Genomic DNA, 17597 nt, shown 5'->3' on the forward strand with positions numbered 1-17597 from the left:
ACAAAGAGTGATTTCTATCTCAAAACATGTGTAGGGTAGTGCTCATTTCACATTTACAGCCATGAGCCAGTGATTAATTACATATTCCTATGGTGGAGATTAGTCTATCCATAGGTAAAATAGTGTACTGGTTTTCCACAACATGGTATTCATTTTAACAGCTATGGAGAGATGATAGGTGGGATGAATTTGTATTTGCAACCTTCCGAATGTGAGCTGTGAGCTCTAACAATGGAACCACGTGGCCGAATGATGTATGAGTAAAAGTTGTATATTATAAGGAAACATTTACAAACACAATTAAACAATATTACAATGTGGGTTCATAAGGCATTTGAACATATCTCATTAGAAGATACTGTGCAATGGAGGGAAGATAAGGTGAAATAATTTGAAAGAGAATTGTCGAAGCACAGTTGTTTTACAATGATGTTTTTATACAACAGGGGATGTAAGGGTGTTTGGATAAAACACAATTCTGAAAGGAGACAATAAACAAAAATAATAAAGTGCTGCATACGCGTAGTAGAGTGGGCTGTGATATAGCACATTTGACAGAGCAACAGGGATCCCAGTTGTGAGATTGAAAGTTAAACCCGGCCAAGGTCAATCTCAGCCTGTGATCCCTTTGGGGTCTGTAAAAAGAGCACCTCCTAGTGAGGTTACTCCACTCAATGAGAAGTCAACAGTGGCTCTCCTATGGTGAGATTGGTTCCCATCAAAGGAATATGGAATTTCTGCCACTGGTCCTGGTCGGCCAATGGATAGGAGCAACAATAAATGCTTGGTTGAGTATGAGAAGATATTCAACAGGTATATAAATGTAATGTCAAGAAGTACGGTAGTGTCCTACTGGTAAAATGAGCGCTTTAATAGTTCTAAGTCAGTGGTGCAAATTCCATGTCTATTCATAATGACTACTTTTATTTTTGGGCAGGTGAGCAGTTGCTTTCAAAGCGATGGCTATGGGAAGAGAGCTTTCTTGCAATCTTGTTAGGAGAGACCCCACAGGACTGGTGCCTGAGGGGCAAACACCTGACCTTCGACATTGTTCCGTGACGTGTGATTAAACTTCATCAAAGAATGCCCTCGAGAGTCCCCTCACCCGTGCTTGCTGGCCACGCCCCATTTGGTGACGGTTTAGCCACGTGTCACAGGTGGGCGAGATTCTTACAAATATCCTATACTGAACTAAACACATTTTTTTATTTAAAACTTTAGTGAATGCAGGGATTCATATTCTTGGATATTTCGGTAAAGTCACGTAGAAGGGAAATAATAAAATAAAAAATATATAAAACAATAAAATTCTCACGACGTTTGGACTGTAACACAAGCAATCATCACCAGGTGTGAAATCCACAGCAAGAAAATTTGGAGAAAAAAATTCTTGCTGTGAATTTCACACCTGATGATGATCGCTTGTGTTGCAGTCGAAACGTCGTGATAATTTTATTGTTTAATATTTTTTTTATTTTATTATTTCCCTTCTACTTGACTTTACCGAAAGAACCAAGAATATTAATTAAACACATTTTTTTTATTTTACCAAGTAAGGCCCACTTGAGCTATATAGTTCTTTTTCGGGTGCAACCTGGCCACAATTGATAGCTCAATGAAGTGGCTCATCAGGTGGAAATGTATAGCATCCACATACTCTAAACGTATATTGATTGTAAATTTGGAGAGAAAAACTGGAGGACGCAGAGAAAAATCCACGTTGACCATGGGGAGAACATGCAGACTCCAAATATACGGGAATGAGGGTCTAGATCGAACCCACGACCTCCTGTATACCAGGTGAGGTAGTTAACATTTTGACACCTATCGTCCGGGTTATCTGTGGTCACGCTCCCGAGATAAATGAGTGAATCCCCAATTGGGACCCCGGATATTTGGAACTGGGGTACCTGTCGCCCTGCCGTTTACCCCAGATAAATGGAGCTTGACTGTATATCGTGAGGCCCGTTATATCCATAGGACAACCACTTTTGACTTTCTGTAAAGCAGTAATTATGTATTTAACCTCAGGGAGACAATGGGCTGAATCTCACCCCAGCTGAAATGTAAGCTCACAACCAGCCACTATCGCCAGTGGAGATAAAAGGCACCTCGACCTCATCTGTACACAAGGGCACTTACACTCTTGACATTTCCAGGTTTTTTGCCAAACATCACATTGACATTTAAGTCAATGAGCTTGGACATGACTCATTGCTAGAAGGAATGATGGTCTTTCAGCAAAACAAGTGACACAGTGGTAGGCGAAGGAAAGAATGTACCCGAGTGGATATGCAGCACAGAGATGGCGCAATGAGGTCAATTCATGTGCCAGAATGAGATGGATCAGGGCCATGAGGGATGCTGATAGTGTGAGGAGGCATTTATCCAGCAGTGAATAGACCATGGCCCATGATCATGATTATTTTATTGTCATACGTCGTGGTACACAGATTTCTGAAACTCCCAAATCCACTGGGGTATACGTTGGCCAGGAGATGGCAGTGCAGAAAGTGGGGTCATGAAGATATGTGTGGATTTTTTTAGTATCATCCTCTCATACATTTAGAGTTTTTTCAAATGCTCTGGTTTTTTCACGTGAAAACACTCCTTAAAAATTAATTGTATCAACATCCTAATGCAGATACATTCTGAAAAAAAGTAATGCAACTCAGTAAGGCTTTCATTAATAAATAAATAACATTGCTATTTTTATTTAAAGCTTTCGTGACTGCAGGGATTCATATTCTTGGTTCTTTCGGTAAAGTCACGTAGAAGGGAAATAATAAAATAATAAAAATATGAAACAATAAAATGCTCACGACGTTTCGACTGCAACACAAGTAATCATCATCAGGTGTGAAATCCACAGTAAGAAAAAAAATTGCCAATTTTTTTTTCCAAATTTTATTGCTGTGGATTTCACACCTGATGATGATTGCTTGTGTTGCAGTCGAAACGTCGTGAGAATTTTCATTGTTTTATATTTATATTATTGTATTATTTCCCTTCTACCTGACTTTACCGAAAGAACCAAGAATATAACATTACTATTATTATATTCTTTGTTTTCCTCCTGATTATTAATTTGAACCTATTTCCGTGACTTTTCCCGAAAGACCCAAAGAATATGAATTCCTGCAGTCACGAAAGGCTTTAAGCCAAGATTTATTACTATTATTGCTGCAATGCATAATTTCAATGGAGACTGACTTAGTATGAGGTAGTGCAAGGATCAACGCATGGGCCTGTCGACGTGTGCTTTGCATGACTTTGCCTCACGCAGCAGGTGAAGGGCGGCCACGCACGCATACAAGAGTGCCTGCGTGAGTTGCGATCACTGGCAAGGGTGGCGCCTGTGGATCGCCGTGTGGACGGTCTCCAAGGTGCCCTGCAAGATGCTCTGGCTAACTTCCAACACCACCTGCTTCAGCTGCGACAGAACGGCAGCCTGAAGAGGTTTATGCTTGAGGTGAGCGCTGCTGTTGCTATCAAAGTCATGCAGTACGATAACAAAAGGAACACAATCTAATCTCACAGTCAAAGGTATATCACTTTTTGTCAGACAAAATCCCCTGGAATATGATGAAGTCCAGGGCCGGCCTTATGTGAAATGGCACCCTGTGTAAACTCCACCGCCACGACCGTGATTTAGTGTGGTCTTATGGAAGGTATTAAGCAAATTGCAAGGTACAAAATATTGCTCTGTCTGGTCACACGGGTAGCAACAACCCTCATGCCGGCCATGATGAGGTCCCTTTAAATTGCCTCTTATTGACACTAGGCGGTGCACATGTACACATGCCCTGCTCACGTGACAATTACATCAAACATAATTATTCTACAGAGTTGATTCTGCTAAAATAATTGGAAAAGCAAATATAATGTGGTTGTTTTGGTTCAGTCATTGGTGATTGGGCTGAAACCATCTAGATTTGAAGCTTTCGTGACTGCAAGGATTCATATTCTTAGGTTTTTTCGGTAAAGTCACATAGGTAAAACATTAAAATTAATAAAAGTAAAATAAAATAAAAATCACGACGAATAAAAAGTGTGCTGTACTTGGCCCTTCCCCCCTCTCCAACCATTATATAAACGGAGTGGTAGCTCCTGCAATCTCTCATTTACTTGATACAGCTGTCGTGGCTGTGACGGTTCCACCTGAGGACGGAGGCTTGTGTTGCCTCCGAAACGTCGTGATTTTTATTTTATTTTACTTTTATTAATTTTAATGTTTTACCTACGTGACTTTACCGAAAAAACCTAAGAATATGAAACCATCTACTTGCTATACTGGATTGCCTAGTTCAATCGCGGGTGACTGAAACGTAAATTCAAAACCAGGGTCTCAACAGTGCTTTGCTGCATGCTCTGACGTGGTATCAGACCCCCTAAGCCATCCAGCTACCTCGCTCACTTATTTTTAGTGCCGTTTGCCGATTTACATAATCGGCGCTGCGAGCACCACTCTCTTTATGCTCGGATCTCTGAACCCTCTGCTCAAGGTGAGCTATAACAGTCAACATCATTATCTATTGAGAAGCAAATTACACCCTCTATGCTGTTATGTCACGCGGTCGCTAAGCTGCCTGATTTATTCGGCACCACTGCAGTAGAGTGCCAGGCAGCAAAAAAAAAATCATCATTTGAAGAGCTCTGACTCAAACAACTGAGAGCAAATGCTTTAAAAGCCATACTTAAGTTCTGTTTACATTTTTGGCATAATGTCAAGAGGCTCTTTTTTTTCATTTCGACAGCATGTTTGCATGGTTTTAGTGTTTGGTAGGCAGTGGTGTCAAAACTCTACGTACGCAATATGCAAAAGGTTCATCACTAATGCGTATCTGCACACAACCAAATTGTCACCACTAACCGTAATCTGCAGCACATTTGGGTTGGTACTGGTGACACGTCTATGGTCCATACTGTGTTATTTTGACAGTGATGTAACACAGCTATGGTTTGAGTGGTAGATCTGATCCACAGACCAAACAGGAAATTACTCACAGACTCTCTGATCCCTCATGGACCCACTAAATGCATACATGTCGGCAAACAAGTTGAAGTGCTAAATATTAGCCCAGTTAGTCCATAATGCAAGAAATTACTCTGTTGACCACACACCTCTCAATCTGTGCTCCTTCCCTATGTTCTTTGGCTTTCAACAGCTTTAAATTTATCTTGCCCCGGCCCTAGATTGTATAACCCTGACGGCTCTGTGTCAGTGGCATTTTTAGAAATAAATAAACATGCAGCCCCTGAGGGAGTGTTGACTTTACTTTGGCTTCGACTAGCATTTCAACCCCCAGCATGATACGAGGCTGATTTCTTGACGAAATTGCGAAGCACTTAGCTTTAGTGAGCTCGCTATTATCATCAGGAAAGCGATACAAACCCCATCAGTGTCAACGTATTACAAGTGCCATCACAGGTAATAGTGTGTAGAGAGAAAGCAAGGCATGTTGTTATATACCATATCACAGTGTTTTTATTTCATCGCTTATATAATTGCAAAATGTATTCGGGTGACACTGGTTAGAGCAAAAAGTTGTGAGTTCAGAACCCATTCGGGGATTGAATAGCCATCTTTTTGGGTCACTAAAACGAGTACCACCTTTGTGGGAAGCCAATTGTGGTTATGTCAACGAGGCACCCTTAACAAGGGAATGTTTGCTGTCACTGGCTCAGGAAGGTAAACAGAAGATTAGGACCTCCCGACATTTAAGCAGGAAATAAGTTAAACTGTTACAAAATATGTAAAGTCACTTCAAATATTGTGAACTGTTGCTATGCTTCACTCACTCGATATGAACCACAGGGAGGTTAAATAAAATATAAAACACAATATACTCATGCTGTGTCCAAACTAAGAGCAGAGTGTTGCTGGGTTAGTCTCGTGGTCAGCATGCTCCCCACTGAGCCAGTTAAATGTTTATGGGGTCAGGTCTTTGATTCCCACAGTAGCCCTGTAATTACTGCATGGAATTACCAATGAGTAAAATCCACCAGATGGAACAAACTTGGGAAATTATTCAGAGTAGACACACTATGTGTGTGCTTGTCTGCGGGTTAGCGCGCTGCGCTACGAACCCAGCGACCTGAGTTTGATGTGTAAACATCAGCACTCGGGAGACAAAGGCAGCCCAGAGTGGTGTTGGCTACCCACCCCCTCGTGTGCCGTGCTGGCCTTAATAGGTCCTCGCTAATAGCACTTGCTCGAACAGTCTGTTAAGGATATACAGAGGATATTTTTCTTTGTTTGTGCTGGTACCATGAGCACATTTTAAAGTATCCATATTTGGACTAAGTATGCTAAGCTCAAATCATTTATCCTGAAGTGATTTGAAATTGATTGCTTAAGGCCTTTTATTTAAAAAATGTGTGATTGTAAATGGCTTTGCATTAAAAAAAATACACTGATTCATGGTGATGATTATGTGTAGCATTCATAACTCAGCCAAGTGTGATGCCCATATTCATAATCCAGCAATAGAGGTGCATTTATCAATGGGCTCTCATCCATTTGAAGTGTATCTATTCCTCTCTGCCTCTGTGTCATCCTCCTGGTTGGCACTGTGGGTTAGAGCACTCAACTCACATCTGTGGGTCGCAAGTTAAAACCCCATCGGGGAGTCTACATAAGAGTTAATAAAACAAGTACCACTTTGTGGGAAGTTAATAGTGCTCATCTATAGAGAGACTAGCCTTTGCCATAGAAATTTCGAATTTACACAAACAGGTCATTGCCTCCAAAGCAGATGAACACTGTACCATTACTCATTGGAGTAAGGAGATACTTTTGATTAATATCTATCCATAGTCTGCCCATTTGTCCATCCAATTAAATTTTTTCCCAACTTTCCATACCTCTATTACTATATATATATGTATCTACCAATCCATACTATCCATATACAGGTAGTCCCCGACTTACGATGGAGATACGTTACGACGACCCCATCGTAAGTCGAAAATATCATAAGTCGAAAATGGCCTAGCCTACCCAGGAGTCTTAAAGAATGGTGATAATTTAGCAAAACAGAGCAATTTACAGTACCGTACTGTAGAAACTATATGCGTACAGTACATCCCGGCAGCGTCCCAACGTACAGTATCATACCTCGTACGCTGCTGCGTTTGCCTGCCGCGCGAAATTTAAAATATTTAACAATTTTGTCATATCGCTATTGCCATCGTAAGATCGAAATATCGTAAGTCGGACCATCGTAAGTCGGGGACTACCTGTAGATATAGCTATACCAATATCTACTTATCTATACTGCCCAACAACCTACCACATCAACGCCTACCCCCCCTTCCCCCTTACACTTACTTCAGGTGACCGTGGTGACGTGGTCGGACAGAGCGAACATCATAAGATTGCTTCACAGCTTCCTGCCCAGTGCAGAGCTCGACTACCTCAAGAGGGTGCAGGTGGTTTGCGTGGACCTGGTACACACGGACCTGGGGGAGCAGGGCTTGGCGCTGAGAGAAGACACCAGCAAAGACAGCCTCAGCAGCCCAGAGATGATGCCCTCGCCATCAGCATTCATTGCCACCAATGGTCTGCACTGCATAGCAGTCACTTACAGTACTGCACTAAGACACGTTAGCGACTTACATCCCGATTTAAAGCTTTCGTGACTGCAGGGATTCATCTTCTTGGTTCTTTCGGTAAAGTCACGTAGAATGGAAATAATAAAATAATAAAAATAAAACATAATAAAATTATTCTCACGACGTTTCGGCCACAACGCAAGTAGCCGTCCTCAGGTGGAGAACAGGTCTGTCGAGGAGACAGAGTCTGAATGACAAGCCCCAGGCTTGGAGCGACTATTTAAGCTGGGATGGAGGGGCGAAGAGCGCCTTGACAAAATAATTTGCATATCAAGAGGAATTTAGCATATTTATGGGAAATGCAGATATGCATTTCCCACAAGCCTGGGGCTTGTCATTCAGACTCTGTCTCCTCGACAGACCTGTTCTCCACCTGAGGACGGATACTTGCATTGTGGCCGAAACGTCGTGAGAATTATTTTATTATGTTTTATTTTTATTTTATTATTTCCATTCTACGTGACTTTACCGAAAGAACCAAGAAGATGACTTACATCCCATCAATACTTCTCATTGCGGGTTTATTAGGTAAACTATGATGGCGATGCAGTGGCTAGCATGCTGCGCTATGAACCCAGCTACCTACATCCGATTCCCAACCATGGATAGCATCAGTTGCATGTAAAATCTGAAATGGTTTTGTCCCACCCAACCCCTGTCCCTTCACCAAACCAGCATGGTGAAGTATGGTCAAACAGTATGCATGAGCGACATAGCTTGGGGGGTCTTTATCCAGCAGTGGATTGACAAAAGGCTGAATGAGTGTGGCCACACCTGTGTTATGGTCTGAAGACATTTCTAGAATTCACAGCATGTCCCATATACAAATGCTGCACCTGCACGAACAAACAGACCATTATGATCAACAATGCTACCTCACTTCTACTTGGAAGGAAAAGAGGTACAACTTTTGGAATTACCCAGCATGAAGCATTTGGTGATTTGGCCTACTCTTAACATAGGCCATATATGATTTGTCCTGCAGTAATGGTTTTTGGAATTACATCAAAATGAGTGTCTTTTATATGATGTGAATACAAGTCCTTGTGTTATGCTGCTGAAATGCTCTGAGAAAAATCTTGGCCTGATGGCACACTGCATACTATTCATGCGTATGATAATGGTTATGATGATGTCCCTGATATGCTATAATGTATTTTCTTTAACGTATTTTCATCACAAGGTTTACCGCAACGAAAAATGAGTACCATCATAAAACAGCGATGATGGAAACAAAATGATAACAATAATAATGAAAAAGATGTGTGCTGTGCATAAGGTGAACAGACTTCATGACTTTATCAGAGACATTCATATGCTTCACCTATAATGTTCTGTGCATTGTTTAACATACCACTGTCCTGATAAAATTGTAAAATCTGCCTCCCCTATGTGTGCATTACTCAGGACTCACACTGGTTCATAAGAAAGTAGCATAATTTCTCAGCTCGGATTACCTGGAGCATATTATTGTTCAGGAAAATTGGATGAAATATTGGAACCTATGTGTAGCCAATACTCTCTGTTGAAATCTGGGAGGCAGATGTACATTCTGTCCAAACTACCAAGCGATGTCAATTTGAATATATGTGGTGCACCACAGTACAGTATGCTGCTGTCAAGGCAAAAGATTCCCAAACAAAAATTACAATGCAAAAAAACTTATTACAACGAATTAATCATCGTCTCTATTAAACAAGGTAACAGCTCGTTATGCATTCTCCCTTTTGCAAGAGAGATCTGCGTTTTTGTAGCTGTAAATGGATTGAGGTTATTTTTTTACTTTTAATAAATACATTTTAAGTCTCCAGCAAGTTTTGATTATAACAATGCCAATTATGTTGCAGGGTCGTTACCATCCACTTTTTGGTTATTCCCTGGAGGAATTACTGGGTAATTATATCTGGCATTGTACTGTTCACTCCATGCAAACCAGCGCAGCAAATAGGTTATTGAATGCCTTTAAGTTGTTGCTTTAATAATCGAGGAAGGCTTACATTTCTGTTAAGACATAACAGGAATGTCTGAAAAGTGAACAATGTTACTTGACGGCATATTGCCGAGCAGATTTCACACTTCAACACCAACATCACCTTGCTGATTGGGCTTGGATCAAAGAACAACCCCCCCACCCTCCGAATATCTCTTCAATACGGCCTGTTTTACCAGCAACCACTAGACTGTACTACTTCACTTGTCCCATACAAATGTTTGCACCCGTCTGTCCATTTTCCGATGAAGAACCTCAGTGCTAAGCACAACTGAATTGAAGTGAGCAAAAACTTTTTTACACCTATGCTTTTTGATAGCAGTCGTCGGTGACCATCTCGACAGGTGACACGGGCAGGGCACCAAACTCACAAATCAGAGGGTTGTCTTGAGTTGAAATCTTAGTTGGGAATCAACTCCAAATAGATGTGGACTTTCCACCATTGAACTGCCAAAGGAAATGGGAATTGCTCAACAGTCATTTGAGCATGGAGTCACTTTGACTTGTTTAAGCATGCTCGCTTTTATTACAACTAATTTTACACACGACAATTTAATGACGTGAACTTTTTTCCTCATTTTATTTTACCACACCGACCTTGGGCTTCCACCTGCTTCTTAGTTTTTAAAGTTTTTAAATGTCTCCCTATTCCAATTCGTCATATGGCAACCCTGAGCCAAGGATTTTAATTCCATATTCGATGTCTAGGGTGAGTCTCCATTCAATGAATACAGGTGATTTCCCACAAAGTGGTATTATTATTTTTTACCCTAGAGGGAAGACAGCATAAATTGACCTCTTAATACGATTTAAACTTGCAACTATCAACATTACAATTATGAACCACAACACCACCCAGCTAGATGATAAATACGTAGACAGACAAATACTGAGATCGATAGACACAGATACATATATTGATAGATCTTTGAATAGACAAATCAAGAGATAATTTAAGAGCTTAACAGACCGATGTATTAATTTATTAAACTACATTTCCATCTCTTCTGCTATTCAAATGTAATGTGCCTCACAGACGGTTCTCTGTCAAGCTTAATTGACGTACAAACTCTGGAGGGCAGCACTGTGGTCCTGGAGGGCTTCTTCAGGAGCTGGCTACATGACTGCGAGACCGACTGGGAGCATCTGCATCTCATCTTCCCATCTGCTCTCAGCGGCGGTGGCATGGGCCAGAAACGCAGTATGTGCACTTGTAAACACTAAACACTCGCAACATACCACGTAAAGTATGTATGTAACGTACGTAGCCAACCGTGCTTATCGTAAGTGTGGGGGGAAGGACAACAAACTAAACACAAAAAAGCAGTTCTGACCCATGGGGTGACTTTCCTCTGTCATATGAATGTGGAATTTCTACAACTCGTCCAGGACTATACAATAAGCACTCCACCACTATATTAATTTCACTCTACTCCTCTGTACACATTTTCAACTCCAGCAACCAAGGCTTTCTGTTGAAGCCCCCAGTCAACCTTCGTTCATTGAGAGGTCACTCATTCTGCTCTGCTGCCTCTATAGTCGAACTCTCTTTGCCCCATTCATCCATGCTGCCATCTCCCTTTTACTCTTTCATGTCCAGGCTCAAGACCTTTGTTTCCCTCTGCCTATATGACTACTGGACATCTGTGAAAAAGAGCTTCATAGCTCATCGGATTCCTCCAGTATACGTAAATAAATATTACGATTCGGTCTCTTTATTAATAATTATACATGTCTACTGTGTCTTTAAAGCATCTTGAGATGCAGTCACGTTTAAGTTCAACTTTATTTCTTTAACCAGATGAGAACTAAATAGATGACGATTGTCTCATTTGCAAGAGTGACCTGGATCACCAAAATAAAAAAGGCAAAACAATGAAAATAAAGTGCAGTGCTGAAGAAAATATAAATCAGAGTAAAAACCACTGTCGTGTTAGAAATTTAAAATATTGCACAACCATTAACGTTAAATAATATATTCCCTGGAACGTCAGTCGGCACAGGAAGATTATTTTAGGCTGATCATAATATAATTTCAATAAAGTTGCAGAAACGTTAAGCAAAAATAGTGTAACTATAGTCCTCATATGAAAACAAACCAGGATATATGTGAACTGCAATTGCAAGTAAAGTTATAAATAATCGACAGCTCAGCATTAAATGGTGGTTTAGTTTGAAGAGTAACCAAGGACATTTTGAAGTGATGGAATTGCAGGTGTTTGGGGCATGAACAGAGGATAAGTGAAAACCATGGGAATGTTTTTGTTCTTGGTACAGTGCAGCTTAGAGCTGTTGAACATCTAAGATTTTTAGGATTTTGTTCCAGAATAAACACTTTGGATCGATAATGGACTGAGTTTCGTGTGTATAAATTAAATGTATATGCTATATTAAATCAAAGCATATCAGTATTTTTTTTTATCTATAATGAGTTTAATTTGCTATTGCATGGGAATGTGGAAGTGCCACTACTGGCACTGGGCCACAAGCAGGGGACGAGACACGTTACTGCACATTGCCTGCCGCTTATATTTCCATTGCAAAATTACTGCGCATTAGCTGGAATAGAACTGTCGACTGAGAAAATTAACTTAGCTACGAGCTCACTAACTACTACGCCAGCTGTCAGGCCACCTAAAAATGGAAACATTTAAACACAATTAATGTCACCGAGTCTCCAGCTAGGGTATAAAGTGTGAGGAAAAGGAAGTGAGAAAAAGGAAATGACTGAATAGAGAACTCTGGTTTATATAACTCCAGAGTCTAATGCAGGGTCGCTGGAAAATTCCACACTCACAACCCACACCTATGTGGCCAGTGTATTTTGTTTTCTCAAATGAGCAATGTTTATTTGAGTAAGAAGGGATTTAAACATTGATAACATGGATGCAAATGTTTTCTATATATCTTACTCAAAACTGGGTTAAATATACTGCTGAAATTTCGATTTAAAGCTTTCGTGACTGCAGGGATTCATCTTCTTGGTTATTTCGGTAAAGTCACGTAGAATGGAAATAGTAAAATAATAAAAATAAAACAATAAAATAATTCTCACGACGTTTCGGCCACAACGCAAGCAGCCGTCCTCAGGTGGAGAACAGGTCTGTCCATTCTACGTGACTTTACCGAAATAACCAAGAAGATATACTGCTGAAAGTTTTTTTTATGGATTTAAGTTGCAGTGAATGGAAAGAAAGGCATTTTTTGGAGTAATTTCTGCTCTTTCTAATTAGAACGTCGGTGAATGACTGCCAAAATGAACCGAGTAGCTTTTATTTAAAACAAGGCGAAAGGCTACTGAAAAGGCAATATATAATCATGCTAGAGAGACCTCGAATAAACGAAGTAACATGTTTTAAATAAGTACTGTACAGAGAAAACTGAACGCTAATAGAAACCAGATATGGTTTTCATTGAGGAAAAAATATTAATTCACTTTGCTTGGGATTTGCTAGGTGGTGCAAAGGGCTTTGTTGTAATCTTTAAAGTTGTTAACTTTAAACATGCAGTTCCATAAAAATGCCTGCTTAGTTCTTGGAATTTAATCATCCATTTTCATTGGCCTATATGCTTACCACAGTTATTCAGCACTCCAATACCTCCGATTAACACGGTTGGCTACGTACGGTGAGAAAGAAGTTCAACATACAATCTCATTTTTTATTTTTGCACAACGACTTGTTTCATAATGCTTGTTATTTACAGTCGATAAACATAGCTTATGTACTGTTTACAATATTCTCTGGATTATAAGACATTCCGGAAGGTAAGACACACCGCAAACTTGTGCCAGGAGTTAATACAGTTTTCCAAATATGGTCCAAAATGTAATACCAGATGAAATATTTTATTTTTAAGTATATGGGAAAATATGCATTTTATAATCTGGAGAATACCTTGATTATGGTAAATATATGTTTGGTCAATCTGGACCTTCCCATACTGCATGGGCCATGGAAGTTATTTGACCATACTTAACCACAGCAGTCAGTGCAGGTTAGAGAAGACAAAGAGCATGTATTTGCAACTACAGCACAACACTGGACATGCAGTAATACCCAAAATATATCGAGACAGTTGCGAATACCTACACAGCAGTATTTCCCTCTACCAGTTAGCCTTGCAGGCCCCATGACAACCTGTTTGTACGTGATGGTCACTCATCCAAGCTCTATCCACACTCAACCCTGGTTAGCGTCTGAGATCTGATGAGATTGGGCACATTCCGTGTGATTTGTTCAGAGGTATAACTGCTGCAGTTGCCTGCAGTTAGTTTCCAAAACATTTACTCTCAAGATTGCGATTAAGTAATTTACTCTGATTAATGAAATTTGATCACGTGCAGTTAGCATGATAGAAGGATAATTACTTTAGGGAGGCTTGTGTAAAAGGTATAGCCAGTATCTAAACTACGCTAAAAACACACAGTCTATCAGTATGCAGTCCACATTGCGGCACTATCCCACCTGTGCATGACATGTGATTGCCTAGTGGCAGCAGGAGACCGCATCAGGTGGTATCATGCTACAAACCTAATGCCAACGTGCTGTATAGGCTGGCTGCTGAATAATAAAAGCTGTAATGCCCGCACAGTAAGGACATGTATTTTATTGACTTAGTGCCAAGGATGTTTTAATGGGTAGCTAAACGACAGATTGCCTGATAATCTTTTTATAGGGGGCAGAGTTTTCAGTGGGGAAGCAGCATACCGACTCAACACATTTATAGGGAGGCACCTGCCTGGCCTCTCGTGTGACTGTCAGTTCTTTGAAATGTGTCTTCAATCATAAAGTCTTCATCTTTCCGTAAAAATAAACCATCCGAACTATTTTGTGCAACTTCTTGATAATGCGGCTGCATTTAGATGCTTTACAGATCCAAATCGTATTGGATAAGCCTTCAGTGGCCCTGCGTGCAGTGCTGACTTTGTCCATGTAGTTTAGCTCACGGCCGACCTAGCTTTTACTCGCAACTCTCGGCTGCTGCCTCCTTTCAGTTAGCAAGCCGTTAGGCCGCACGTATATGACAAGTTTAAGTTTTGAAAAGAGAAGGCAGGCGTCTGGGGAATGTCAAGCGCTTCTGTGTATTGTAGGCAAGTGGTAACACTTCACTTTTGGGTTTTTTTACTGTCTGTTGATGCCAGTTTATGATTTTTTTAAACTGTCTCCTAGATGTGCACTTTAACGCCCTCATCAACATTTCATGTTACAATCTGTTAAGGTCGGTCGGCGATGTTTTATTTATTCGCCCTGGTCCGGTAAAGGTCCATGGTTGAGTGGAATGCAACAATTTAAATCTTTTAACCATAGTAAAATAACATCAGCACTATGTTCTAACAATGTAGACAGAAAACAAAACGATAGGAAGAGAATTTTACTTTTACGATAGTTTTCTTTTGCAATTTCAAAGTCAAAAGTCTCTTCCTGCTAAAATGAACATGGGCTGGTAATAATTGCTGCTAGCACCGTTGAGCCAGTGGTAGGAGTTGGTGCTGACCGCTAGTCTCTGCATTTACCGATGCATTTCTCAGAACCTTTAACTTGTGCAAAAATAAGAAATATCCTTGTCAATGTGTCATTAATTCAATGTATATGGCCAACCATTTATGAAAGGGTAATGAAAGTTATGTTAAATTTCGATTTAAAGCTTTCGTGACTGCAGGGATTCATCTTCTTGGTTCTTTCGGTAAAGTCACGTAGAAGGGAAGTAATAAAATAATAAAGATAAAACATAATAAAATAATTCTCACGACGTTTCGGCCACAACGCAAGCAGCCGTCCTCAGGTGAAGAATGAAACACCACCAAGCTTGGAGCGTATATTTAAGCTGGGTTCGAGGGGGGAAGAAGAGCGCCTTGACAAAATAATTTGCATATCAAGAGGAATTTAGCATATTTATGGAAAATGCGTAGGAGGTGGGCGGGGGGTTTCAAAGTCATTATGCCCGTGCATTATGCAGGATTAGCAGCATCAAAGGGAGGGGATGGGGGTGGCATTAACAAAGGGAAGGAATGTTAATAGTATGTAGCTGCAGTTACTAAACAACCACGTAAAAAACTAAAGTATAAACTATTTATTCCCGAAAACAATAAAGTAGAAAGAACCAGGGGCTCATGTCTTCCTATTTGATGGATAAAGAGTACACATTACGAAATCCGTTTATGTTCCTCAAATTAGCATTAGCTTCACTCAACAAAAGACCATCGTGATTGCAGTATTCATTCTCTCAAGCACTCTTCTTCACATTGCAAGACAAAGATTCCCCATTGAAGCCAGCGAACAACTATTAAGGCCGATACAGCTCATGAGGCAGTAGTGTAGTCAACACCACATCTGGCCACCTTTGTCTTCCCAGTGCTGATGCTTGCCCACCACAAAAAATGTTTGTGTTGACCTCAGAGAGGCCCAGAAAAGGTCAAGAGGTCAATAAATCACTTGCCAAGGATGTTGTTAGGAATTGAACCAGGGCCACTGGGATTTCTGTGCAGTGTGATAATGATGATAAAAGACAAAGACAAATATCCCCCATATAACCTTTACAGGCTTCTTATCAAAGTGCCGTTTGCAAGCATCTATAACAGCCAGCATGACACACAAGGGGGTGGGTGGCCAGCACCACACCCGGCTACCTTTGTCTCCCTAGTGGCAATGTTTACACATCACACCAGGTACTTATTTGAGGCTGAATCAACCTATGGGAGACACAGGATTGGTTGAGATAACCATCACTGGTGTTGGCTATGAGCGAGAATCAAACTTGGGTCGCCGGATTTATAGCGTAGCATGCTAACCACTGCGCTACTGCTCTCCACACCCACACTCTCAAACACACTTGCACGCACGCACACAGTCACACTGAAGTGTGATATTCAGGAGACCATTCTGAACCCACCTCTACTGCCGGGTACCACCAACTTCATGCTGAACATCGAGGGCTCAGCTTTGAAACGCATCCCTCCCATGACTGGAAAATCGTCTAGTGCTGCCTTGGTGCCCATTCACCACCTCAAGGCTGTCAGGTACTGTACAATGACATACAATATAAACTAAATTTAAAAAAATGGATAGCCACCAAATACTCTCAACGCATGTTTCTAAATGTGAAGGGAAAACTGGGCCCGGGGAAAAATCTACACGACAATGGAGAGACCTGTTCAAACTCCAAATATACAGGCATCAGGGTTGGGATCGAACCCAATAAACTCTTGTATACCAAGTGAGGTAGTTAAGATCTCGCCACAGTGGGACCCCATATGAGAATGCACTCTGCACTCTATATTCTGCAGTAAAAAGCCATGTTGTAACTAGATGGTTTAGGGGGCTAATATCTGAGGACTGCTCAGTTTGCTGCGTTCAAATGTAGGTTACAGCCACCCACGTTTAAGCTGGGTTATCAACAATAATCAGGTGATGGTTTCCATAAGCTTAACAAAATAACCCATCACATTCATATTGTCTTTTAACTTAAGTTGGCATATTCCTGTCTATCGAAGTGACTTCAGAAGTAGTTGTTATATCATCTTACTTTTATCAATCCTTGAGAGATTATGGGCTGAGTTGACCAATTATTCTCCCAGATGGAATCAAAAGTTAAATTGTGTCACTGGTGGAAGGAAAAGAAAGTACTCAGAGAAAAGCCCAAGCATACTAGGGGTGAACACTGCATCTCTGATATCCAGACATCCTGTCAGAAACCTACTTGCTGATCTACTTCATGTAGGCAACTCATTGTCATTCAGGTGTATGTCTAATCAGGGCTAATTATGCATGATTCTGTGCCATATTTGTTAAGGATGCACAGTTTGATCATTGGTTTTTACCCTTTTATCTGGCAACAAAACTGACACCTTTTTTACAAGGAGTCATGTTTGCATAGACCACAATACCTGCAGTCGTAATGCAAACAAAAAACACAACTCTGATAATGTTTTCACTGTCCTTGAAGTTGATTGGTTCACACCCGAGACAGCTTTCCTTAGAGCCTAGTCTCA

The 17597-nt window shown here is 40.7% G+C and overlaps 1 protein-coding gene across 1 annotated transcript in view; it reads left to right on the forward strand.

Moving 5' to 3' along the window:
- M1AP (meiosis 1 associated protein) overlaps positions 1–17597 on the forward strand; it is a 70934-nt gene that overhangs the window by 37478 nt on the left and 15859 nt on the right. Inside the window, exons 3-6 of the mRNA XM_078879383.1 lie at positions 3287–3472; positions 7339–7564; positions 10644–10808; positions 16457–16625. Of these exons, the coding sequence (XP_078735509.1) occupies positions 3287–3472; positions 7339–7564; positions 10644–10808; positions 16457–16625 (746 nt within the window). The remainder of the gene's footprint in view (positions 1–3286; positions 3473–7338; positions 7565–10643; positions 10809–16456; positions 16626–17597) is intronic.

The sequence above is a fragment of the Lampetra fluviatilis genome, chromosome 53 (assembly GCF_964198595.1).
Source record: "Lampetra fluviatilis chromosome 53, kcLamFluv1.1, whole genome shotgun sequence".
Lineage (NCBI taxonomy): Eukaryota > Metazoa > Chordata > Hyperoartia > Petromyzontiformes > Petromyzontidae > Lampetra > Lampetra fluviatilis.